At 40.4% G+C, this 26,711-nt stretch overlaps 1 protein-coding gene across 1 annotated transcript; it reads right to left on the minus strand.

Annotated features, from left to right (window-relative positions):
* Nucleotides 1–1,359: 1,359 nt before the first annotated feature.
* Nucleotides 1,360–26,110, minus strand: LOC101486267 (inhibitor of nuclear factor kappa-B kinase subunit alpha). The gene is made up of 22 exons (XM_004565888.4): nucleotides 25,764–26,110; nucleotides 25,217–25,336; nucleotides 24,964–25,058; nucleotides 22,594–22,711; nucleotides 21,757–21,826; nucleotides 21,583–21,671; nucleotides 20,857–20,946; nucleotides 19,515–19,639; nucleotides 19,174–19,281; nucleotides 18,836–18,971; nucleotides 16,880–17,074; nucleotides 15,901–16,003; nucleotides 15,667–15,790; nucleotides 13,887–14,038; nucleotides 13,734–13,795; nucleotides 13,181–13,290; nucleotides 9,714–9,763; nucleotides 9,499–9,604; nucleotides 8,560–8,707; nucleotides 7,894–8,030; nucleotides 6,068–6,167; nucleotides 1,360–4,331 (listed from the first exon to the last, which is right to left on the minus strand). Exons 2-22 carry the CDS (start codon nucleotides 25,319–25,321, stop codon nucleotides 4,266–4,268), a joined length of 2,289 nt encoding a protein of 762 aa, XP_004565945.1. The 5' UTR covers nucleotides 25,322–25,336; nucleotides 25,764–26,110; the 3' UTR covers nucleotides 1,360–4,265.
* Nucleotides 26,111–26,711: the final 601 nt, after the last annotated feature.

Raw genomic sequence — 26,711 nt, forward strand, 5'->3', positions numbered from 1 at the left:
TGGCATGACTTTTCGTGCTTGTAACACTTCTGACAAATCACTTCCTGACGTGTGCTAAAACAGTTGATGCTGAGCCAGAAACACTTAAACCAGGTCATGAGAAGAAGAGTGAATAAGATGATCATCTGCACTGACTCACTCTTAAAAGACTCAGATAAAATTATTGAATACCCGAGTCAAGTTATCTCGAATGATACCAACTTCCCCTTTTTTGATACCGACCAAAAAAAAAAAGTCCTCTATTGAGTCACGATTACAGAGCAGTGACCGCACTGAGTGCAATCAAACTGTTTGCATTAAGCTTGTTTGTTATGAAGTCCTGAGAAACACCGAGAGAACACTAACGTGTACAGGAAGTCCTGTCAGGACGTTTCCTTCCTTTTATCAGTGATGCTGCAATTAGAGAAATGGACAAGCAGTAAAAAGCAGCTCAACTCTCGATGAGTCAAATCTGAGGACAAATTAGTCAGCTTAAACGTAAAAGCACAACATTACAGTTAGTGAGCTACATGCTGTCACAGTGTCACAGCCAATGACCCACTATGACCATGATTACTGTGACTAGAGACTCAAGTTTCAGCACAAACAAATACGATCCGCCCTCCTCCTCGCGGAGGAGCAGCACATCTGGGAAGCATTTTCAGTCCGTGGTTACAAAAAGCAAATAATATGGACGCTGCTACGTCAGCGGGGACCACCAGAAGAATCCCAGCAGTACAAAAAAGGGAAAGAAATTAGCAGGAAATTAAATCTGTACATGTAAAAACAAAAACAGAATAATACAATTGAACACAAAACTAATCAACTGATCCTAAGTCTGGCAGCCAAAGCCCTCAGAGGAAAAAGGCATTGTACATTTCTCATAAATTCCATATTCATCTTGTTAATATTTTTTAAAGCTGATGAGTTTAAGCCTGTCTACAGTTTGGGACCACCTGCATCATGCTTCTGATTTAATCAGTGTGTCACGTCTGTCGTCACAGATGCACTTTAGGTGTACTCATCGGATTCCCAAAATCCAGCTTGTTTCACTGCTGTGATCGCTGCGTGATGTATTCGAGGGGCGGTTAAGTGAATCGTGTCGAGGTTGGCTGCTCAAAGTGTCTTGAGAGCAGTGCTGTTGTGATTTGGCGCTATAAAGTTGAACTGAATAGATCAGATTAAACCACAAATTGGATGAAATTATAAACCTCTGCAAGAGTGCGAGGCAGAGGAGCTGAGACAAACCCAAACAAATATAAACTACCGCAGATGGAAATAACAACCTTCTTGTTATGTTGGGTTCAGCCCGCAATCAAGTGTTTGGCCGGGCTCCAGCTTTTCCTCACCGAGTAACTGAAAGAAGCATCGACACAGGAATCGTGCCAAAGTGATTTATTTTATTTCCAGGTAAACATTTGATCTTCATACAATTACATTTCTAAAAAGTGAACATACTTAAACCAGCAGACGGAAACAAAACTCAAATGGAAAGAAACAAACGGAGTTATTTAAATACAAAACAAAAAGAAAATATTATTTTAGCCATTGCACTTTAACTTCATAAATACAAGAAAGTTCATTTCTCTCTCTGGCCCAAAGAAACACGACGTACAGCACATTCAACCCATCGCTCACGGGTTCGATCGCTCCGATTAGAGGAAGCCCGACTGCGTTGCACCAACGTTGTTGCATTCCTGTCATTATGGGATGTCAGAGAGAAACGACTCGTGTTTGTGGTGAGAGCTGAAACGATTAGCCGGCTAGTCTTTATTTGTTTTTCAAGCAAATTAGCCCGAGACGTTCTCGGCTTCCTGTTACTCAGATCTGAGAAAGCGGAGAAACAGGAAGCGTTTCTTCAGCACCATCAATATACCGTGTAACATTATAATAATCACTGCTTTACTCATGGATGAATCAATTCTGGACTTTTAAAAAATAAGGACAAAAACCCCTAATTTTTGACAGATTGATTGTTATGAGGGGAAAACTCGAGCTGAGACTCGCAGACAATCCAAACAAACTAAATGCATCCGATTTGTTTTTATTTCCTGAATGACAGACTCTGGCAGATGACATTATTTGTTATCACTGAAAGGCTCCAAATGTAACTTTCTCACTGTCAGTAACTTCAGTCGTGACCTCCTACAGGAACGAATGAAAGTAAGAGCAGCTCTGGTTCTGTTTACACCAGTTTTACCTTTTGGTTCTCAAACTGTGGAGTGGGTCCAACTGGTGGGACGCAGAGCATCAGACTATCCCACTGAGCCGACGGCTAATGAAATAAAATTGAACCTGGATCCTGTTTTCTTTACCTGATAAACGTGTTGAGGTGTGCGATGTGACTCAGTGAAGGCTTGAGCTTTACACATGCAATTATTTAAAAATAGAGGAAATGATTTCCACACTCACCCCTGCAAGCCTGAGCCGGATAAGAGGGTAAGATTACTCATTTGTTTTACATTTCCTCATTTTTTGAATGACAGACTCTGGTGGATGGCACATTTGTTATCACTGACTATCACTCATTTCTCTCTGATTTCAGAAAAAAGTTGAGAATCCTTAAAAATCTCTCTTAATAAAAAGTCTGAATATAAAACTGTTCAAAAACGGCACTGACATTTGAGATGGTTTTCTTTTTGGCCGTATTTGATAAAGAAAAAGATAAATTATCATCTCAGAGAGATCAGAAACACTTGATTTATTTTCTTTTGAATAAATAATTTGACTTTAATCTGTCAAAAATACACCAACAAGGTTTTAGACTTTCAGATCTTTCAAATCCATAATAAGATGAGCAGAATTACCCAATAAATCATGATGTGCACAAAATATTTGTTTTCAGCCTTGACAGGGAGACAAAGATATCAGATCTGCAGTGAAAAAGATTTTTCATGTTTTTGTTAACCGAGCTTTCACTGGACTCGAGAAAACCTAAACTCCCAGACAGACGGGCATCACGAGGCTTTTGCAGAAAATTAAACGTGTTCACTGATTTGGAGGAATAACGGCAATTTCACTCAGAGATGCAAACACGGCCGCTGTGCTGAAGACGGCCCAGATCATCTTAAAGTGGGAGGTCGGCCAAGTGTAAATCGTGCTATTTATTCTTAATCATCATGAATATGCAATTTATTTTCTGCAACGGTGACCTCGTCGATATAAATTGCTCTTTGGAAACGTGCACTTTTAGATTTACATTTTAATCTGAAAATCTGAAAAGAACTTCCTCTGGAGCAGCTCATGCGTGCAGCACAAAGCAAGCCTCGCCATCCTTCACCGTCCCATTAAATCTGCCTCCGCCCTGCAGCCCTCTGGTCTCCTAACCCCGTCCTCTTCTTCTGCAGTGGTTTTACGGCACAGTCTGAACACGAGCCCCACCACCTGCTCGTCTTGATGCAGAATTGATTACAGAATTACTCAGATTTCTATGGAAACTACGGACTGATCGTTTCAGCTCTGCACAACTATGAATTTAGCGTACATTATTTGCACCCGAACGAGACGAGAAAACCCCGCCTTACATCCATGACGGTTAAAAAGACACACATACAATATACATCGTATTAACATAATGGCCAGCCATGGGATTTCTGCCTGTAACACTTGTTTTTTAAAAACGTACATACAGAGAATTCAACACGCGCCCTCAAACGTTTCTAGTAAATCAATCAAACCGACGCTGACAGTTTCTGCTCGCTTTAAATTCTGCAACATTTTTGGCAGCTGGGAACGTTTCACCTCTTCACAGAGAGGACACATGGGAGTATCAAAGTGCTCTTTGCTTGATTCTTATTTCCTCCCCACACCCGCCTTCCAGCGACCCCCGACACCTTCCTGCGTTTCCCGTTCATGCCACGGGGTCAAACGAGTTCCCACGTTCCTGTCGAACGCTCTCCCACCTGACTGATCCACGTCAAGCCCTCAAATGTGGTGCTATAGTTTGGTTTTTACTATCACTGCAAAAATGGAGCAAAGTGTGATGAATATTGTGCAGCATAAAGAAAAGAAGAGAGAGAGAGACAGCTTCATTGTTTTGTCATAAAAAACAAGCTCAATAATCAAACCTTCCACCATGTGAGACGATGGGAGGAGACGGACGCCGCTGAGCATGCGTGAACTCAGCTTTTTTTTTTTTTTTCTTTAAAGATGAGCAGGAAAGTCGTTTTCACGAGAAAATCCCGAGTCCATGTACAAACTGTACTACTGTACTGTTAGACGCCGCTCAGCCGCGTTATCAGCTCACAGTCCTTAGTGTTACTCAGGCGGGGGGTGGAAGGTGGACTTTACGAATTTTGCTTTTTTAGTTTTGTTGTTAAAGTTTCGTATTTCGTCCAGCTCCAGTCTTGGTCCTTGAAAGATGGAAATGGAGGCGTTAGTAAAAGACAACCGAGAATATGTAACGTGCTGAAGTGCAAATATATCTTAATTTCTGAGTTTTTAATAAGTTTTGGATGTTAGTTGCAAACAGTCTCGTTTTACAGAGTTTTGATAACGCTTCACAACAATCATCATTAATAAAAGATAATATGACACCTTAGTTTACAGTTAAATATTATTATAATTAAAAACCTAATATTTGTTAACAATTAATGGTCTAACATTTTGACTTTACAACAATCATCTACAGTCTTTGATAAAACTTTACTAAAAATGGTTAAAAAAAAAATCACTGCTAACATAAGTTGGAAGTGGCAACTTTAAAGAGAGATGCACCATGTTGGGTGTGCTCTGTCCCAATTGTTGCAAGGCTTCAGATCACACCTGGAGCATTTTAGAGTGAGGTCTTTTATTTTGAAAAGCTTTTCTCTGTGTGACCTGCTCTATTGAACTTCAAACAACTTCTGTTGAGAAGCTGCCACTGGAGTGTTTCTGAAACACGCGGCAGCACATTAGTTAGAATTGCCGGCATTAATGCGAGTTGGCGGGATAAGCTTCAGCGCCTGCGTCAGAGCTGAAATGCGACCCAGCGGCGCCCCGTGCATTCTCACGGTTAGGCGTGAGACCAGTCGGACTATAAACGCTACATGTGTTTCATGGAACTGACGCTAAAGGAAACCTGAAGCATAACTTGCAGTACTGTGTTGAGAGTGCCGTTTAGAGTGACCCCGTGAAATGCACGGCTCACTGCACGCATTCATGACCATGACCGGCTTCCACCTGGTGCACTGCGGTGCGTTTCAGAAGCAGCGTTCTGTACTGCATCTCTGAAAATAACCTCAGATCTCAAGATGCATACAAAAACTACAGAGAGAATTTCAAAATAAAAGACCCCTGCTTCCAAAATGCTCCTGGTGTGACGTGAAGACCAGTGAAGAACGGAAGAACACCTGGTGAAGTGCATCATGTTGTGCTCAAACTGAGCTGTTTGTGATGAGCTTGGAACAAAAGTGACTTTTACTGAAAGACGTTATTAAAGTATTGATCAAATTTTGGAGTCAAATGTCAGATTTATGAGTATAAATCAAGCATTATGGCTTCGAATGAACAGCAGTACTTGGTAATGAGAACAGCCTCAAATAATTGATTATCAGCTAGGATAACTCAATATATAACTAAAACATGAAGACATGAATAAATATGATTAATAGCATCCCTACCGTTTAAATAACTATCAATTTAACTATGATTTGTTTTTAAATGTTGGTTATTATAAAGTGTTAGCTTGTCATCATCTTTAATAACTGATAAGAATATAATTCAAAATGTATAATATATATTTATCACGCTAATAAATATTACTATATAATATACAGGAAACTGAAAACTCTGTGTGATTCTGTTTTCTTATCACATCTGCAAGCTTAAAAGAAACAAAAAGTTCCTTCCTTCATGACAAGACTAAAAAAAAAAAAAAAAAAAAAAAAAAAAAAAAAAAGAGAACAGCGAGGTCCTGTTCTCCTAAATGAGATTAAAGACATGCTGACAGGCCTCTGGTCCTTCACAGATGCAGATAGGAGACGCCTAGTGCGTCTAGTTTCCCAAAGGGAAAATAAAAATAAATTAAGACTTTATGGCTGATTTAAATGCAGCCCTCTCCAATAACAAACAAACCTTAAAAGCAGCAGATAAAAAGCAGCAAACTCACCACTATGCTGTTGGCCTGTTCGTCAGCAGCTTCCTGCATCAGGCTGGTCAGCTGACTGAGGTACTTCTGGTTCTCCTGCAGGAGTCGTGGGGCAGCATCACTGAAGGAAACGCACACAATTCAGACACAATTCAGTCACATGACGCCTCCTTCATATGCACAATGTGTTTACTATCTTGCAACAGAAAGAAGAACGCCCAAGGGCAAAACACAAAGCACTGGCCTACAAACTATATATATGGCAGTATGTTCATGCTTCAGTCATGTGCACAGTTATTATTATACTAACAGTTTAGCTAACACAGGCTGGAAATGTAATGAAGAGAACAGGCTGAAATAATATTTAGAAAAATGAAAAAGATAATGTACCAACTACGAGCATTCTGAAAACACTTTTCCAAATGCAATGCTCCAATGCACAGGATCTTCCTCAGGCATGCGTCTTTTTTAATGCTTCATAAAAACAAAACTATTATGACTCAATTATTGTGCATATTCCAGGTCCCAAAAACTAAGTCCAGCTTTTGCCTGCAGTCCAGTTTGTACAGCTCCCTGCTGGTGAGCTCTCCTCCCAGGTCTGGCAGGTGCTGCAGCTCTGTTTTTTGAGTCATGTGGGTCATTTGAATCATTCTTCATCTTTCTTTGAAGATTTTCTGGGAAAAGCCAGCTGGGTGGAGACCTCAGACCTCTAATAAAGGTAGACCTAGGAATAACTCAGGATCGCCCCAGGTGGAATTGGAAAATGTTGCTGGGGAAAAGAACCTCTGGCAGGAATACATGCTTAGTCAGCTGCCAACAAGCCCAAACTTTAAAAGCAGAAGGAAAAAAAAGAAGGATGGAGGGATTTCATGACACACGAGTCATTCCTGGAACTGTGACAGACATATGACAGGAACAAAGATTGCCTGTGGCGTCTTAACTCCTGGGAATCTTCTGTTGCATTGCACAGCTAGTCACAACCTTTAGAGTGTCGCGTTTTTAGAGCTTTTCCAACGCTTCAAAATGACCTGGTGTGCCAAATAAGTGCCAAAACGATCCATTAATAAACAGTTCATAGGGCTTAAAGACCTGAAACAACCATGACCCCCAACCAGCCAGCAACTGGTAAGAGAGACTGAATAAAGCTTCAGTCTCTCTGGAACATCAACAGGGAGTTGATGCACCAGTTAGGAAGGATTCACACGTTCACTTTGGACATGGCGATCTGATCGACTGCATTGATTCAAGCTCCAGCACCACAGCTGGTTAGCTTCAGGTTACTTTAGCTGTACCCATGGGCAGATATGACCTGCACTCAGCGAGTCATCCATCCTCAAATGCAGTTAAAAAAATAAAAAATAAAAAATCAGACAACAATATGAGACATAATGAGGAAAACATACCAACATCATGTAGGAAATGAAAGATATGATTAATAGCTACTGGAACAAAGCTGTTTGTATCGTTCTCTTCTCAGTTTGAGACCGACCGAGTCCAGCTGTGGCTCAACAATCAGCCCGTCAGACCACTCAACAATTTGGCTGAGTGAGTCAAATCATGACCATTTGTCGAGAGAGGAAGATGTCTGTGAAGTCTTTTGTTTTATGTGAGATTTCCTGTATATGAACAGGAAATTACTAAGCTGTTTTTATTCACATATACACATCCACATTCACAAACAGGTACCTCACCGTGTCGACACTTCCTTAGTAATTTGGCACCAAGTGAAATAAACTACCAGCTGTTATCAATGCTGAAGGTGCTTCTGCTGAATTCTATGTTAAAGGAGTGTGAACATCTCACTTGTAGAGCTGACCCCAGTCCCAACACGGCTGAGTGGACGTTACCTGTCATTTGGCCCTGGTAGGGAGGTCAGGGGGTGCGGGGAGCTGACGGGCTGTGCCGACTGGGACCACTGAGAAACCTGCAGCAGGTTGGACGACTCGGGACTGGCTGCTATCGAGCTCCGTGACGAGTTCTGAGCCTGAAGGAGAGACAGAAACACACCGTTACAGGCAGCAGTAAAAAACACACCTCCCCTCTCCTACAGCAGGAATGCAGGCGGCACACCCTACCGCTCACTCTGTGTTTGGTACTTTATAGCAGCTGAGTCTGAGGAGATCACAGAAAGTACAACAAAGCTCACCACCACTGGGTCTGACAACTGCAGAAAAGGGAATCAGAAAATGAATAAGTGAACTTAACCTATTCCAGGATATTACCAGGATCCAGCTCCAGCAATTAGAGGACTTCCTTTTTTCTTTTCTTATACACCAGTACACTAAATTTATCTGAGCTGGATGCTGATCAGACAAAACTTCTGATATTCTGTAGAATCAGAGAAAAGCTGATGACATTTTATTCTTAGTTGTACATAAATAGTTTTATCCAGCAGTTACACAACTTCCCCCACTTCTTTGCATCATGCCCCACACTACATTTCAAAGACAAATGAAGTCACAAACTTGGAAAAAGTAGACCGGGCTGCTAACGACTGATGTAGATTTACTCACGCAGGCGATCTTAAGTAAGTGCCAGAACTCCCTCTGTCTCTTGATCTGCATCTGCATCACGGTGTTGTCAGCGTCCTTGATGTTCTCCAGAGTTTTGTCAATCCGGGGAAACAAGTCAATGATCTTCTGTTTGCTGATCAGGATTTTACTGTTGGGGTGAGACAAATCAGGGAAAACAAATGATGTTTTCCACCGTCACTGTGACTCTTTAGACAGACTCAGTGTAGACCTCACACCGGGGATGGATTCAAGTTCTGGAGTAATTTATGCTCCAAAAGTTTCCTCCTCAGCAGGGAGGGAGTAACTGAAAATTCAGGGGGTAAAGTCTGCAGCTTAAACTTTCCTTAATACCAGCAGACGTTTTATGTGTTTAAGAGCCGTCACTTCTTTATAAATCAGTGGGTTAATCTAGGCCCTGTCCTCACATACACGGGATTTTCATCTACACATAAACATTATTTCATGTCACTGAACTTTAGATAAACTCCTTCCAGGGTCAAGATTTCTATAATCTCTATTTCTGTGCTTACTTGTGGGCGAGGAACATGAAGACTTTTCTTGCAATATCAAGGGTGTGCACTGTGTTGTTGTTTGCAGGCTTTTGACTGGTCAACATGAATCTATGAATTGGGGTTATAGTGTCACCTTTTGCTTTGGCGGCACTTGATACTGTTATTTGCATTTTCATGTGGATGGAGATGAGTAGGAAAACATCTGAACCTGTGGATTCAGCATTAACCTGCCCTGAGAGAACATATAAGTTCCTCGAGATAGGTTAAAAAAATAAAATAAAAAATAAAAAAGTACTACAAATATGCATTACTAGTACCGTGGCACTTAAGAACAAATAAAAGTGTATGAGACCACAGATAATTAACAGTAATCAGAGGTGTAAAGCTCAGGGTGAAATCAAACTGTCAAGCATGGGTGGACCCTCACCTGAGGTGTGTGAACAGATCTTTGAGGACTTTGTCTTGGTTCTGGACTGTCTGGATGATGGCCTTCACCATCTCAGAGCTGTCGCAGCTCACATCAGAGTCAGGTACTAACCAAAGGGGGTGGGGGGGGGAGTTTAAACAACACCTCAGTTTAAAGAATGGATTAATTTCTCTTCTGATTTCAGAGTTTTAAATGATCCATTCAACGTTTCTTACCTTTGCATTTCATCTTCAGTTGCTTGTAAAGTTCGATTGCCTTTTCTTCCCTGCAAAAAATTATTTTATCACATTAAAATGTTCTTCTTTGAATTCTGAAGCTAAGCTCATGATCAGATTACTCTCTGAAGTTGCATGTTTAAAAACACCACTGGTATCCTCTCCATATGTGTTGAAGACAGGCACTGGTCAGAACTTTCACAGCAGCACCAAGGACGGTTTTTAATTTAAAGTGGCACGCTTTCAATCCAGTGCATGACGTGACAGCAATTCACAGGATTTACAAAAGAAAAAGTAGTAAACTTTTACCCAACAGCAAACTAGTTTGATCGACTAAAATGTAGAGCAAAGTCTTTTCCCTGTGGAGTGAAGCAAGATGCATACATCCAGGTGAGGTTACACCAGCACTTCAGCACTTCATTAAGCTGTATGAAACTTCAGCCACATCCCTTATCTTCACTGCGATTATGTTTCTTTATTAACTTGGTGATATGTTGAGGTCTGGCCTACATGGGGGTTTCTGCTGTATCATTTACTGAAGGAGGACAGCGAGGCTGTGGTGAACCGGGTCTTTAGACCCTATGTTACTAAAAAGAGGAAGAGCACCGAGCCCATCATTATGTCTCTACTGTCAACAGTCAACACCAGGATCAGAAACTTTCCCACAGAGCCAAGGCTAACCTGGTGAAAACACATTTTTTAAAGAAGGGGCACTTTAAGCTTTCACTGTGCACAGCTGCACATAACTGCAATGACCCCAGTTAGAGTTCAGCTGGGGCTCGTTACTGCATCTGGTACTTCCTAACGTGCGTTCAGACCAAATGTGTTCAAAACACACAAATATTTCCTTCCCACAGTCGACAGGAGAACAAGGAGGAGTACAACCAACGGCTGGAATCAAGTTACAGTCACATATTTTCAGCAGTTACCACAAAATGCAATAATTTCACTCACTTTTCTCCAAAGCAATCTCCTTATTCCTTTTCCCTGCTACTATCTTATAAAAAAAATTCGAATAACACAGCTCTGTCCACAAATGGAGCCAACAAGCTTGGCCTTCGTTTATTATCAGCAATGGCGTCTGGAGAATCTACAGACACGATTACACTCATGTACAGAAGGAAAAGACAATGAGAGGGCTTGGAGGAAAATAAATGAAATCCTAGGACTTCATGCTTATTCCCACTGAGTCAGGAGAGTCCACTCTGTGAGAGATTCTGAGGTGGCAGGCTTTGATGACACAGCATGAAGTGGATTTTTCACTGAAGTTGGATATTTGAGCTGTGGATGGGGATTTGCCTCCATTTACATCACCTGACATGTATTCTCATTAACGTTGCTACAGACTTTGTAGTCCTGCATAAACTTCACTTTATGTTTGGCTGAACATGGTTGAAATGATGATGTTATCTCCGGGTTAACCTGTTTTAATTAATTTATTTGTTTATTTTTAGTATAAATAAAAGATTTTAAGCCAATTTTAAACACTGCCTCTCTGCTCCCGACCTCATCTTTATAAATTTTGATGTGACAAGCTTAGTGTCTTCGCATCAGCAAAGCTTTTATTTTGGAGGCATTTTTCCAACCGTAGAGAAACGTCCGCCAGCTGATGGTCAGTCAACATCGAACTGTTTGCTGTACCTTTTCTCTGCGCGTGTTCTCAAGATCTCAAAGTAAATGAACTTTTTCACTGACAAAAATCTGCCAAGCTCATGGTGGCATGGTTAGTGGTCTAAAGTTGCCTCACAGCAAGAAGGTTCGTGACTCAAACTTCCTGGTCAGCTTCTCATTCTTCACCTTCTTGCCTTTTTAAGTGCTGTTTACACATTTTCCCTGTGCCTGCATGCTTTTTCTCCACAGTCCAAGTTTATTAGTGTTTTCTTTTACTGGACTTGGGTGTAGACCGTGGAGCTCACGTGCCCCCTTTATATGAGTCAGCACAGCTTTTTTTACTGAGATAAAGTCTCACATCATGACTGGCTCTAAAACTCTGAAGTCTAAGGAGCTTGGAAAGAAAAGCGACTGGATTTATTTAAAGGAGAAATAAAAGAAGTCCTTAAATTACCATGGTGATGACTGAGAACTTACACAGTGATCTAAAGTCAAAACTTTAATTTATACTGCTTTGAATCGCTACAGAGTCTTTGTAAAGTGATCCTTTGTCATTTCTGCATGTAGATGTGCATTTTCTCTCTTTAGAGATGCAACATGTGGTTACATCTCTACGAAGGTGGATGTAAGGTTACAGTGTAAGTTATAGCACAGGACATTAGAACAGGTTGTGGTTACAATATACCTACAGTACAGATTTAACGCAGACGTAAAAATTTGCTTGTAAATAGTCTGACTTTTAATACATTGCTGTTAGGAAATACTGTCATCATGGGGTTCGTTTAGATTAACACGTCACCGTCTTTTGCTGCCTATGAGGAAATTCCAAGCTAGTATAAAGTCACAAGCTTTACACAAACTTTTGTGGAATGACTAAAACTTCCTAAAACGAAATAAAACGAATAAAAGTTGCCGCAATGACAAAGACCGGGAAACTTCCACTAACTAGATAAAGGTAATGAACGTATGCAGGGCTTTTGTTTTTCCCCAGTTATTTCGTCAGTTATAAGCGCAAAGCTCAAAAACAAACGTGCATGTAGATAGAGGATTTTTAGAGACAAAAAAATCGGAGTAAACACGTTAAAAAAGTTACTGGGGAAAAAAAGGAGAACACATAAAAATATGAAGATTTCTGTATAATTAAATATAGATGTCAGTTTCCTTTATGATCACTGTGGTAAGGCAATTGGGAGCATCGCACTGAAATAAAACATATTTGTCCTTCACGTGTTAAATGCCTTTCAGCATTAGTAATGTGTCCCATATTCTTTCACACAATTGTCCTCTTTGTCCCACATTTATTTGCTGCGATCTCGACCTCTTAGTCATGAAGGAAGGTTTTTTCTTCCCTCAATGTTATACATCTGATTGTTCGTCCAAACAGAGCTGGAAACCTTCTGGAAAAATTCTCCATCATGACATTTATGCACACCACACAACCATCCTTACAAACTGGTGACTGAGTGGACTGTAAACAGGCAAGAAGCCGGGAGTCAAATTTAGATGCATTTCCATGTGCTCTGTACACAAGTCCAAAGCATGTTGCAAACATTCAAAGTACATCAGTATACAGTCAAAGTGTGTGTCATATTTGAAATATTTAGTGTGCATGTAAATGTATTCATGATGTAGGATTGTTTTTGGCACCGTCCGGTCATTTCCTCAGGTGAACCGGGGACAACCAAAGTGTCAAAATCATCTGTAGACACCATTATGCACACCAACCAAAAAGAATCAAAGGCCAACAAGTGACTGTTACTTATGTCTTTTAAATTAGGTGAAATGTGGGATTTAGATGGCTCTTGATAAATGTCCACAGATTAAATCATCTCAGGTTAAACCCTTTTAATACTCACAGCTGCTCCATCTTGTCTCCTTGGCGTCGGGCATATGGGCTCCTCTGTAGTTCTACTATCTCAGAGTGCAGAGCCATGATCTCATCATCCAAATGGCTCACCTCTGCCACCTGCAGGACAGACAACGGATCAACCAAAGGCTGCTTTCGGAAGCCTTTGCACTGGTAAACATCACAGTGATTCCTACACGTGTTCTTTATTAAACTGAATTTAATACATTTATCCAGGCAAATGTTTTCATTAGCAAAGTGCTTCGAACTGAGCCTCCTCAGTGACTGTGATCCTGCAGATGAACATCAACTCCACCATCTTGGACTGCAGTAGGTGAAGGTAGTCCTTGTTCTGGTCTGCAGCCCTCACTGTAGGTCAGGGGATCACCTAAGAAGTGACTTTGGAACCAGAAGAACTACTCTCACCAGCTGCAGTCCAAAATGAGAGCAACCTGGTAAACCTACTGCAGTAAACCAGTAGGAAAAAACAAAAAACATGAAAGAGCCTGGACTAGCTGGTTAGCAACTACCAGTCTGTATCTTATTTTTAAGAGATGAGTTACCTGAGCAAAAGCTGCAGCTCTTTCTTCGTTCTCCTGCCAGGCTTTCAGCATCTTTTCTGAGGCTTTGGACAAATCAGACAAATGTGAGCTCACCGAGCACCCTACAACATGTTTACTGAAACAAAGAGCAAACAGCTGCCAGCAAACACTCACATATGCCATAATGCATCTGATCGCTGTATTTTTCCAAGTCATATTGGATGCTACTCTTGAAGAAATCCAGCTTAGCTTTGAGCTGCTGCGAGAAGCCGAACATGCTGTTTTTACACCTGGTCAGGTTGGTGTTGTAGCGGAGGAGGCTCAACCTTGAGGGGGAAGGAGGAGATGGTAAAATCAGAAAGCTCCAAGAGGAAGGCGGAGGACTGACGAAGACAGGCTGACAGTCCAGCCCCAGCTAAAGCTTCCAGAGGAGCAACAGTCACAAGCACCAGAGTGTGAGGAGCAACACAACAGAAAGTTGAATTCAAACTAGGACTCGGGAAGAATTACACTGGAAAATAAGCAGAGCTGAAGGGTGTGTACGACACTACAACTATATTCAGCTGACAACTAAATCATTGCTCTAAATATTCAACCAACAGTTAAATGTTGGAATAAAATTTACAGAAAATGTTTAGATGGGTTTCTTCAGGGCTCAACTTTAAGGCTTCGAGGTAAAAATAATAAAACCTGGACCAACAAATGCAATTACTAAAACTATTAAATGTTTTTTTTTTTGTTTACAAAAACTTGCAGATAAATAAGGAGATGCTGGGATTCCTAGCTACTAAGCAGAAGTCGTGAGTGTAACAAAGAGAAATGATTTAAATAGCATAAACAGAATTGAGAACCGGTTTCAGTTTTGAACCCGTTTTAAGTGAGCCACCGTGCTGAGACTCTGTGCCCAGCGCCTTATCACTTTCTTTCATAAATGTTGGTGTGTCACATTTCAAAACAATGATGTCAGCCTAATAACAGTTGGCTTTTTGTACACATGAGTCACCAAGAAGTTAATTTCTTTCCTGCTCCATTTCTACACTTTGTCCACACTCAGAAAATAATGCAGGTATCTAAAGCCTGTGTAAGTGTGCTGATGGATAAGAGCAGAAATCATAATCTATTTTATTTTGGTTAATCTTGATTAGTAATTAGGATTACTTCATAACTTAGTCCACAAAAATATCTTTTTAAAGGAGATTTCTTGGAACTCAATTTAAATAATAATAAAAAAACACCACATAAAAACCATAATTTTGACCGTACGGCCCATCCTTTGAGGGCAACCACCGACAGACAGGAGCAACATGTGGCCCAAACGGCAGTAGGCTCACGTGCACTGAAAAACCAACATAGTAGCCACATTGAGAGAAACAAGGAACCAAGAGTCAACCAATACCTCACACAGCACGTACAGAAGTGGATTATGCAAGAGTAAAAGGAATCTGGATGCAACCATTAATGGTCCACTCACACGTTCACGCACAGTACCCTTATACCACTTTCAGTTCTTCTGCTTCTGCTTTTTTGTTCTGGCTGGTGCTGAACATAATTGTTTAAAATTATGAACTAAAATTAAAGTCTAATATAAACAGAGCTACTGATGCACTACTGATACTGATGAAGTATGGTGTCTTTTCATCCGTAGCAAACACAGAGTATTATTTCCTCCTCAGAAAAGAAAAACTAATATTATTAATTTGATATGAAACTAATATCGGTCGTTTTATTTCTGTGTTTGACAATAACTATTCTTCACCAAAACCACAACATCTGGTTGTACGCTGCTAGGATGTAACATAAAACACTCTTAATGAAAAAGCTCAACTTACACTGTTTAATATTTAAATAGCACAGACGCATAAAGCTGATGTTATTTCTGAATCCTGTCATGGATTCACATTGTAAACCATGATCTGGGCTAAAGCACATCACACACGATTGTTATGGGACTCACATGGCAGCTCTCTGCCCCTGGAAAAGTCTGCTGTAGTCATCTTTCAGGCCACAGATGTAGCTCACAGCTTCACCCCACACCTTCTTCATCACCACCAAAGGCAGCTGCGTCTTGGCATCTTGCACTGGGAAAATAAAAACCATGAAAGTTTTTATACAGAGCAGAAGAGAGCCAACACTGTCATGTAACAGTCCTTTTCATTTCAGAAACTGGAGTCACTTCATATGAACTCACCAATGGTGTTGACTTTCTCAGGCAGACGTCTGGCACTGAAGGGGCCGGTGTACTTGGTGATGCTCTTATCAAACAGGTAGACAATGTAGCTGTCCCACCCTCTCTACACAGGAGGAAAGAAAACCATTACAAAGATCTCAAGTAGTGTTTTTACAACTCAAGAGAGTGACTTCAAGTCTCTCAGAATAGATGCAGTTAGAGGGAAATGAGTCATGATTATTGATAGATGTAGATTTTTCTAAACACCGTTGCTTGATGTTGTATATGCTCCAATAAGCAAACCAAAACATAGCACAGGTTGTTTTTTGCTTCTTTTTTTTTTGCAGGTAACAGAACGTAATCATGCATGGGTAAAACAAACAATCAAGATTTTCAGCCCTGTGATTTGTGACAGATCGAACTGATTTACAGGTGCTGAAGCAGACACTTATAGGTGTCATATAGTGACGTAAACAAAACCCTAGCAAACCCCACAGTGATTCAAGACTACATCATGTGATATTTATATATTCATGTTGCTGTGATCGTATGGATTATTTATTTATTTAATAAAAAAAAACTTTGGTAAAGCCACTGGTGTCACAGGCCTGAAATACTTTCAGTTTAGTGACCCTCCACCACTGGTACTGCTGTTGGTGCACAGATAAAACACAGCTACATACAATTAAGTGAACAGATGGACAACACGGCCCTTTGTCACGGACACCCGATGTAGGAGAGACAGGATCAGGCCAATGGATGTATCCCAAAATATAAAGACAGCATGGCCAGGGATAACAATCAGTGAGGAACACCGCCAATAAGCTGCAACTTTAGCTCCTTGGATAACAAGATGAAGATGATGATGATTTTTTAATTCATCAAAAAACTCAAAGCTGTTATGTATGATTATTTTAATAATAAGTTATTGTACATCATCACGTGTGATTTTAGATTTAAAATCCTTTCATTCATCTAAACAGTGGTTAAATCAACGCACCACTCCATCCAGGACACACTGTGCAGCGGGCTTCCTGGGGTCCAGTGACACTCCCGTCTCCTGCAGCAGTTCCTGGTTCACCACCTCGATCTTGGTCTCAGCTTCGATGCGCTTCTGCAGACTGTGGAGACTCTCGTCAGGAGTTAGCTGGAAGGAGTGGACCTGCGCTGTGGTCATGTTCAGGATGTGGACGACCTGAAAACAGAAAACCCGTCAGTATAAACTAAACTACTTCGTGATCTATCATTTTCTGCAGTATGTATCGCGGTACATGGGCCAGCAGAGGGCTGCAAGAATCTAATTATTCTTAATATTGATTAACTGCTGCCTCACCAAAGAGCTGGAATTAATTTATTACTAAAAACTGGCAGATGGGGAGGGCTGTGACAGCCGAGGCCAGCCAGTTCATTTTTATAAAGATTTCAAGTTGTTAAATGTTATGTTTGGTGAAAGCTCTAATGTGTAGCATAAACTGGAAATACTGGAATTCTTATTAACAACCCTCACTCATCCCAACACACTTACACCACTTTCCCACAAGAAGACAAAAGAAACCAGAACATGGATTTGGAGAATTGCTACACAAACAGTACAATACATGTGTGTGCTTGTGTTTTGACAGCATTACTCCACTGAGACTTTTGGCCTCTGTTATGTCACAGAGAAGATGCTTTTAAATGAGGTGGGATTACAGGATTGTGTCAGATATGGGGAAGAATATAAAATCTCCACAGCACTGAAACATTCGAGATTTTGTTGCAAAACCAAACTGAACAAGAACCCAGTGGTCACTGTGAATGAGGCCTGGAGCTCCTTTGCGTAGAAGCAGCCCATCACTAATCACATATTTACGGTAGAGTAGCGAGAAGGAAACCAGAACAAGTGAAATCCTCTGGTCTGGTTTATCTACCTGCACAGTTTATAATGACGTTTGTGAAGGACAATGTACAGACTCTGCATCACCTCATCAATACTGTTCCTAAGTCAGTTTTTCCCTATTACAGGAACTGAGACACTAAGTGGGAGAAAGTAAAGGATGGGTATATAAAAATATGGGTAATCCTGAGCACAGAAAAACAAAAACAAACATTTCCCCATTGGCTAAAAAACAAAAAACAAACAAACAATCAAGGTTTCTATTTCAATATTTCTAACAAGACAACAGAAGTTTCCAGACCAAACTCCCTTAAAAAAGGTTGGCATAGAGTTAATCCCAAGAAGATCCGAGTCCTCAAGTATGGGTCTAAATATGTACATCACAAGTTTGCAAGCTTTACTATCAACATTTATTGCTACAAATCTGTAAAGACCTATAAAACATATTCAAATGACTAAATAACCTTTGAACATGACTTGTACTTCTATATCTATAATAAGTTTTTCTGGAATTTGAAACATCATCAATAATCAATATTGTTTAGTTTTAAAATTATTTCTGATACTAACAAAACAGAAAAAAATGTGACAGATTTTTAAAAAACGCTGCGTATCTCTTAGCATGTTTAGGCCTCCTTTAAATGTCACTTTGGATTTTACCTGTGTTTGTGTAAACTGCAAAAACCTGCCGTGTGGGTGGTGACCGTTAAGTTACGTACAGGTGACCCATGTTGAATGTGACGTGCGGAACAAATGCAAACAGAGAGCATAACAATAAAAAGAATTTCGATTTATAATAAATCTTAAAAAGAAAAATAGATGACAATAATTCCTGTATGAGTGACAATGATGGTGCACAGCTTCTTTCTTTCAGATTGGCCCACCAAACATACAAACGCTACAATCAGTCCAGTGAGATTAGCAGTAAAATGCCTAAAAGTAGTGAAAGCTTCGGTGGCAGCTTTAGTATTTCTTGTCTTTATAATTTTAAGATGAGAAAAATAAAACACTAAAACTTTCTAGGGCACTGCGTGTCATTGCAAATTACTGACTGAAGAGCCAGCTCTTCCAGTGCCTCACCTTCATAATCAGTATCTGATCAAGGAGTTCAAAGCACAGGGGTTTCTTGGTTTCATGGTTCACTTGGCCTCCTCTGTGCACTGGATCCCACTTTAACATCAGCTGAAGCAGCGCCTCCATCGGCTCCAACAGCGTCCTGTACAAAACCGGTTAAAACATTTAAAACAGGTCTTCAGGGAGGGTAATTAACAACAACCACAGTTCACATGCTCTCGGCTATTTTGCGTTCCATTTAAATTACTATAGCACAACACCATGAAGAAACTAATTTGTCCTCACAGGAGACAAACAGCTCAATAAAATAAGGAAATGTCTCAGTAAAAATGATTGCAGCTGACCTGCTGAGATTGTTGGGGTAGGGGAGATGTGTGGAGAACTTGACTTCTCCGTTTAGTTCTTCTACTGCCATGATGTCTTTTGGACCTTTATTCCTCACTTTGCTGGCCCTGAAGACAAGATCAGAAAGGATCAATACCAAATTCTTTCAATACAAAGTACTAGAAGTACTTAGAAGATGCAGTTCTCAATGTACCTCAGTCGAATTAAAGCACAAACATGTGATGTAGAATAAAATCTGACGTGAGAACAGAGCTGGGCTCCTGCATACTCTACTCAGACATCTGACTCATCTAATTTCCAGTAGCGCATACATTAGTGACACAGACTAGGATCAACTTACCACTGCACAGGTTGCAGGTTGTGTAGGAATGGACGGAAACCGCAACTGCACTCGAAGATCATTGTTCCGAAGCTCCAATAGTCCACAGTCACAGTGTACGGTTTATTCTCAAAGAGCTCAGGAGCCTGGAGAGAGGAAAAAAAACAACAACAGTGTTTCGTGTTTTCATAAAACACGAAGTGATCTTTTTTAAAGACTTATTTGGCATTTCCATCCTTTATGTGACAGTAGAGTCGACAGGAAAGTAGAAAAGGGTGGAAGGAATGACCCACAAGAAATGATCTCAACGTGAATCCACGGCCCTGCAGCAGCCGTGGGTCAGCCACTCATCCAGGTAAACTGTAGTGGAGCCCAGAACCTGCAAATTGGCTATTTTTTTTAATATATATATTAATACAGTCATTTTTATGTATTTAATGAAGCCATCCAAAGTGTTATCTTTTGTATTTACACCCTCAATATTATTTCAGAGTTACAGGCTGACTTTGTACGTAGGGGTGAGTTGAAATGTTACCATTTTTATTAGTTTTTACTTTTTGAGCCTTCATGACATCTTTTTCAGAGAAAGAAACAAGATGTAAAAATATACATAAAAAATAAAATAAATAAACTGCCACTATATCAGGTTAACATCTGATCCAAGTATCACAATCTATAATGCTACAATCTTAGTTTTTTTTCCATAGCCACCTTTGAGCATCAGTATCATGAGATGCCATCATATCTGTAAGAAAACTGCACCAATTCAATGTTTATGACACAGACAAGAGACGAGCATTGCCACCCTGGATGTATGTTATGTTTTCTGATAGTTCACTGGAGAAAAATGAGTTTTTTAAGGGTTATATCACCATGTGGTTGGTCAACAAGTTACATCATATGACAGGTCTGCTTTTTCACCTACAGGCTTGTCTTCTAGCCATGATGTGTTCTAAGTCAAGATAATTTTCTGATATAGTCATATTCAATTATTTAACACTCCTGAATGTAGCCCGTGGCTATGAGCTGAAAAAAAAAAACAATACAGGTGTTCACATTTTTAATTTATTAAAAAACTTTTAGTCCTAAAAAGGTTTTTCACAATTCTTTCAGCAAATCAAAGGGCCTAAAATTATAGAGCTAGTGTCTCGAGATCAATATACTGATGTTATTACAGAAATCAAGCTGCCTATAAAGAGGTGAGGTGGGAGGCACAGATTGATTTTTCAGAATGACCCTGTTCAGTCATTTCTATAAAAAGGTAGAAAGTAAAGTCAAGGATTTAAAATCTATAATTACTATAACACATAGCACATAACATACACTATCTGAGGATAAATAAATGTTTGCTTTAAGTGTTTACCAGGTACTGAAGTGTGCCAACGAATGAAGTGCACAGACTCCCCTGGTCCAGGTCTTTAGCATAGCCCAAGTCGATAATCTTGTGAACCAACTGCAGAATAAAAAAATAAATTAAAAAAAGAGTATATTTCAGTTGAGCAGTCAAACAGAGCGGGCTGTGAATGAGAGGGAGACGGGTCTTAATGTGGACATACAAGGAGCAAAGATAGTGAAGGTAGAGGAGTTTAAATACCTGGGGTCAACCATCCAAGAAAAACACACAGTGCACAAGAGAGGTGAAGAAGAGAATGGAGTGGGTGGAGATGGGTGTCAGGGAGGGTTTGTTTACAAGATGGTAGTGAGACCTGCTGTGATGTCTCAAGACTGTGACACTGACAAAAAGACAGGAGGGCGAGGCGAAGATGTTAAGAGCGACCAGGATAGACAGGATTAGAAACAAGTACATCAGAGGACAGCTCAGAGTTTGAGAGGCAAGGCTGACAAGGGATAGTAGATATATTGGATAAAGGATCCTGAAGATGGAGCTGCCAGGCAGGAGGAAAAGAGGAGGACGTCAGACAAGATTCATGGATGTGGTGAAGGAGGACATGTAGAGGGTTGGTGTGACAGGAGAAGATGCTAAAGATGATATGGAGGCAGATCTTCAGTGGCGACTCTTAAAGAGAGCAGCTGAAAGAAGAAGTAGTCAAACAGAGCAGTCAAAAAAAGGGAAGAGTAGCTGGTTTACCTTCCCGTTGATGTCTTGTAGCACAATGTTTTCCGGTTTAAGATCTCTGTGTATGATCTTGTTTTCATGGAGATACTGGATACCGGATCCTGGAGCAGAAGTCAGACTTAATCAAAGCCAATGACATGTTAAAAGAAGAAATGTCTGAATGAATAAGCCGAACAATGCACATACCAACATCATTAAGTAATGAAAGCACTTCACTTTCTTTCAGACCGCAGCAGTTTTCAGGTTTGCTCAGCACCTGCAAATCAGGAAAAAGAAATCCTATCAGAGCTGCGGTATTTTTTAGAACATGTGACCAAAGGGTGAGAAATGTTCTGAAATTAAGAAGTCTGATATGATGTGCTTATTTTCAAATTCTATTTATCTTTGTGTGTGTACTTAATGAAATGTATGTCTTATATAACTCACTTTAAACAATCTTGTTGAAAAGTGCTATATAGATAACATCAGCTAACTTCACACTATCACTCCATATATTACCTTCTATATATTGGTCACTGTGTGCAGTGGCCTCTATATTTCACACTTTTGATTTTACTTTATGTGAAATTCAGGAGCGGGACCACACTCCAAACACTACCTGCCTCACACACCTGTTTATCATCCTCTTTTATAGGTGCCAGGCTCTGGTCTTGCTCACTGTTTCTCATTAATCTGTTGCCTTTGTTATCTTTAAACATTTTTTTTTTTTTCATTATATTTTGAGTTGTGGTCAGGGCTTGTGAAATATGACCCTGGTCAGTGACTTAAATCCACATACCAATAAAGGCTTCTGATCCTTACTTTTAGCCTGAATTTATTCACATTTTGTCACACTGGAGCCACAGAAAGCACGCTGAATTTCCTACTAAAAGCTTGTTCGCTGTGCACCCATGACTCCCCACAAAACTATCATTGGACAGAAAATATTACAGCTCTCTGGCAAAGTCTGCTGCATATTTTTTCTGATTTCTAAACTCTCCAAATAATATCAATCCCATCTAAATGACCCCCCCCCCCCCTCACCTTCCTCAGGTCTCCTCTGGAGCAGTACTCCATGGCCAGCAGTGGAAGATCATTTAAGGCTATGGGCTCCACCTCCTCTGGGACCTCCTGGGCTGTCACGATATTGATATGATTTAACCTGAGTGAGAGATATGGAACCACATTACTTTTTAAAGACATCCAGACAGACTTCTGCACAGTCATCCACTGTCTGCATAACAGTGCAACTCATTCTTGCATCTGCAAGCCTGTGGGTTTCACAAATTGATTAATAACTACCAATAACTGTGAAGAAGATCACACTGTATAAAGCCAGAGTTCTCAGAAGGCCCACAACAAGGAACAAGGAAAGAAAGCTCTAGTGCAAACTTAATTTTATCTGTTCACACATTGTGTCATGCTGTCTGCTTGTTAAGTCTAACGTCATTCACCATTTCCTTGTGTAAAACTTCCTTCAGCTCCAGATTGCTCCAGCTACAGATTAGTTAGGCTAATATAAGCACATTATCACCATGGAGATGTCAGATGAGGGTTGAATCACTTTTGTTTGTTGCCAGATCAAAGCGGACATCTCAAATGATTTAATATTCTTGGTAATAAATATCCTAAAAGCAGACTTATTAATTTTTCAATCTGCACTCTTCTTCTTTCGGCTGCTCCCATTAGGGATCGACACAGCAGATCATCTGTCTCTATCTAAAACTATCCCTCATCTTTTTCTCTCACACCAACCGTCTGCACGTCTTCCTTCATTACATCCATATCTCTCTGTGGTCTTTGGTCTTGCTCTTTTCCTCCTGCCTGGCAGCTCCACCTTCAACATCCTTTTTTCCAATATATCCTCTATCCCTCCTCTGCACATGTCCAATCCATCTCAGCCTCGCCTCCAACTTTGTCTTCAAACTGCTCAACCTGAGCTGTCCCTCTGATGTACTCTACTCTAATCCTGCCTTTAACATCTTCCTGTCTTTGCTTTGTTAGCTGTAATTCCTTCAGTGTAAAACAGACTTGGAAGCAAATGAGGATCAGGCTACATCAACAACACAATACATTTAAATTCCTTTGATGCACAGCTTGAGCTGCTGTAAATACTGCACACCTTCATCCTGCAGTGTTAACGAAAACCAGCTTAGCAGGTTTCATATCCAAAAGGTGATCCTCAGCAAAGAATCTGTATCACACTTGGAGCGTACTGCAATTACATGAATCAGACAAAATGTGGTGCTTAAAGTGAATTATACACCAAAACTTTGAGCATAACCTGATATGGAAGCCAAAAAATTAGTCCAGCCAGCTTTGCAAGGTGTGTCGCGTTCACTGTCGCAAAGCTGGCTCTCTTTTTACCTGGTTAGATCACCATGGTAACAATGCTCACTATGGTTATAAGCTGAACATATACCCTTGAGTTTCGGTTTAAAACTCAGCTTACAGCACCACATTTTCACAGATTTTCCAATTTTCAATATGATGAGTATGATACAGATTAGTTTTAGAGTATTAGTATGCAACTTGCTGAGCTGTATTTCATTGACATCACTGAAAAAAAAATAGCATGTATTTATTTGATGATGGAGATAATGCATAAATATATTTTTATGCTTTATAAACATCTGCTCATACATCTGTTTTACAATTCAAGAACACAGATTATTCTATTTTACTTTAATGTTGACACAAAATAAAATAATTTCCACAACAGCCGTGACTGTTATGAACACCCTCATTTTGCAATAATGTGTTTTTAACCTTCTAAGACCTAAAGTGCACATTAGAAATATGTGCGCAAAGAAAGGCTCTTGCAGACACTCCACAGGTCAGGCTTGGTAGTCATGATTTGCAAGTGACTTGGATTAAAGTAAGGATGTGAGCGCCTCACTGTCTCGGATGAGCCCACCCTGGATCCAGTGTAGGACATAGTCAGAACAACTGGAGATACACCAGAATGCAGGAGGGCCAAAACCCCATTCTAGATATTCTGCCAGGGTTTACTTCCCTTGCCTCTTGGGAGCAGTGCCATTTATCCACAACTGGGGTAATATATATTAACTTCTCTCTTGTCCTATTTGCACAACCAGTGATGCATTTTGCCACTTTATTTTTAGTATTCTTTCTAGATCTTTATCCCACACTCATCTAACAACATCTGACTTTAGTAGCCATCGCTTCATTGGTCAAGAGGAATGAAATTTATTCTGGCTAAATCATCACTGCGATCTTCATTATCTCTGACTGGGTTTTCAGGTTTTGTCAAGCCAGGTAACAAGAAAGCTGAACTTGATTCAAATGGCACTTTTGTGTCACCTTTATGACACTAAGAAGTGTTACATACAGATGTGACACGTTTAAATAAAAGCCACTAAGGAAGGAAAATAACAAAAAATAAATACCAACTTTTTCATGATCTGGATCTCTCTGCCCCATCTGTCCCTATTCCTTGGTGTAAGCTCCAGGCGACACATTTTTATAGCCAGTTTTTCGTGTGTTTGCTGCAAAACAGACAGCAGACATCACATTATTATACAAATACAGTCAAGGAAAAGCAGGTGGTGATTACTTCAAAACAGGCCATTTCAATTTCCAGCACCCATATCCTCCTTTCCTAAGTTACGTATAGGGTTAGGAACTCTCCTGGCTGGACACTCACCATATGCTGATAGAGGTAAACATGGGCAAAGCCTCCCATGCCCAGCCTCTCTTTCAGTTCCCAGTCCCCCAAGTTCTGGTTCTGCCTGAAGGGAGGTCTCTCCATTGTTGTTCACGAAGCCTGTACCGGAGTGTGGGAATTATATTTGAGTCACGCGACAGAAACACAGCAGACCCTGTCAGTTTATTAAGTGACTGCGCTGTTTGGATTATCACATAAACCTATCAAACACAGGGGCAGGGCTACATACTGGAATGGCTGCTAGGCTAATGTCAGCTCGATGATTTAGCAGGAAAAACGCTACCACTGACGTTTTGTGGCAGTGTGACACAAGTGGGCTGCCTACTCATAGACAAGACATACCCAACTCAATATACCAGACAACAAGATACACATTTGTTTTTCATATTTGTCAACAAACAAGCAGCTAGCTAACAGCATAGCCAGCCAGCCAGCCAACGGTAGCCCTACTAGGAAATAGACGGAGCCGGTTATTAGCTTCCTTGCGTTAGAATATGAAGGCTTCTCGGCGCTTTTTGACACTTACCTGTGGTTTCTATGGAAGTGTCATGAGCCGTGTGCAGTAGAAAGGTGTAACTGGAGTGTGTCTTGTTTTCAGGTCAACGCAGCACCGCGACACTGGACTTCCCCACATAAACGTCACCAGAAAGCCCGGCTGTGTCTCTTGAAAATGAAACGAGGGTGCGTTCAAAAACACAACGCCCACTGCGTTCAAAACACTGTCAAGACTGTGTAAAAGCGGCATTGTGTTTATTTTAAGTCGTGTGTTTTTATTCTGGGGTCCAATAGAGTTTTGTTGATTCATAGTTAAACAAAATACATATTTATACTGCCCCAGAGTCTGCTATGCAGCTCCCCCTGTCCAGCATCTCCCCGAACAGCTCCTGGCTCTTAAAGCCCGCCCCATTAATGTCCACTTTTTCCTGATTGGCAGATTTTGCGGAAGCCTACAGTGGAGTGCTTGTGAAATTACTTTTAAAATAATACTGCCATATTGGTCATTCTTCCAGTTATATTAGCTGACTACTGATACATGTGCAAGGTGTTCATTAGTCTGATCTCAAATGATCTGTGACCAAAATCTCTGAGTTACGTTTTTTAGCACTAGAAAGGTGTCTGGTAAGAATATACAACCAATGAAGGTTGGATGGACAGAAACATTGTGATTTAATAAATATTCCAGCTGTAAGTGAGACAGTTGTTTTATGAGGCTTACACCTGGTGCCAGAACTAAAACCTGACATAAACCCAGGCAGGTCCAGCTGTGGCTGTGTGACCAGTCTTATTCTACCAGCCGTTCTTTGGACCACACATGAAGGACGGTTTTCTTTATTTTGTTTTATTTTTGTGTATATGAGGATTTTTTTGTTTGTTTTTTGCGTATGTTACTGGGTCAGACCCAATTTGCTTTGTGAGTAAGCTGAGGACACTCAGATTCCTCAGCTGCAGAATTAAAACATTAATTTGAATCTTG

Source organism: Maylandia zebra, linkage group LG8 (assembly GCF_041146795.1).
Source record: "Maylandia zebra isolate NMK-2024a linkage group LG8, Mzebra_GT3a, whole genome shotgun sequence".
NCBI classification, from domain to species: Eukaryota; Metazoa; Chordata; class Actinopteri; order Cichliformes; family Cichlidae; genus Maylandia; species Maylandia zebra.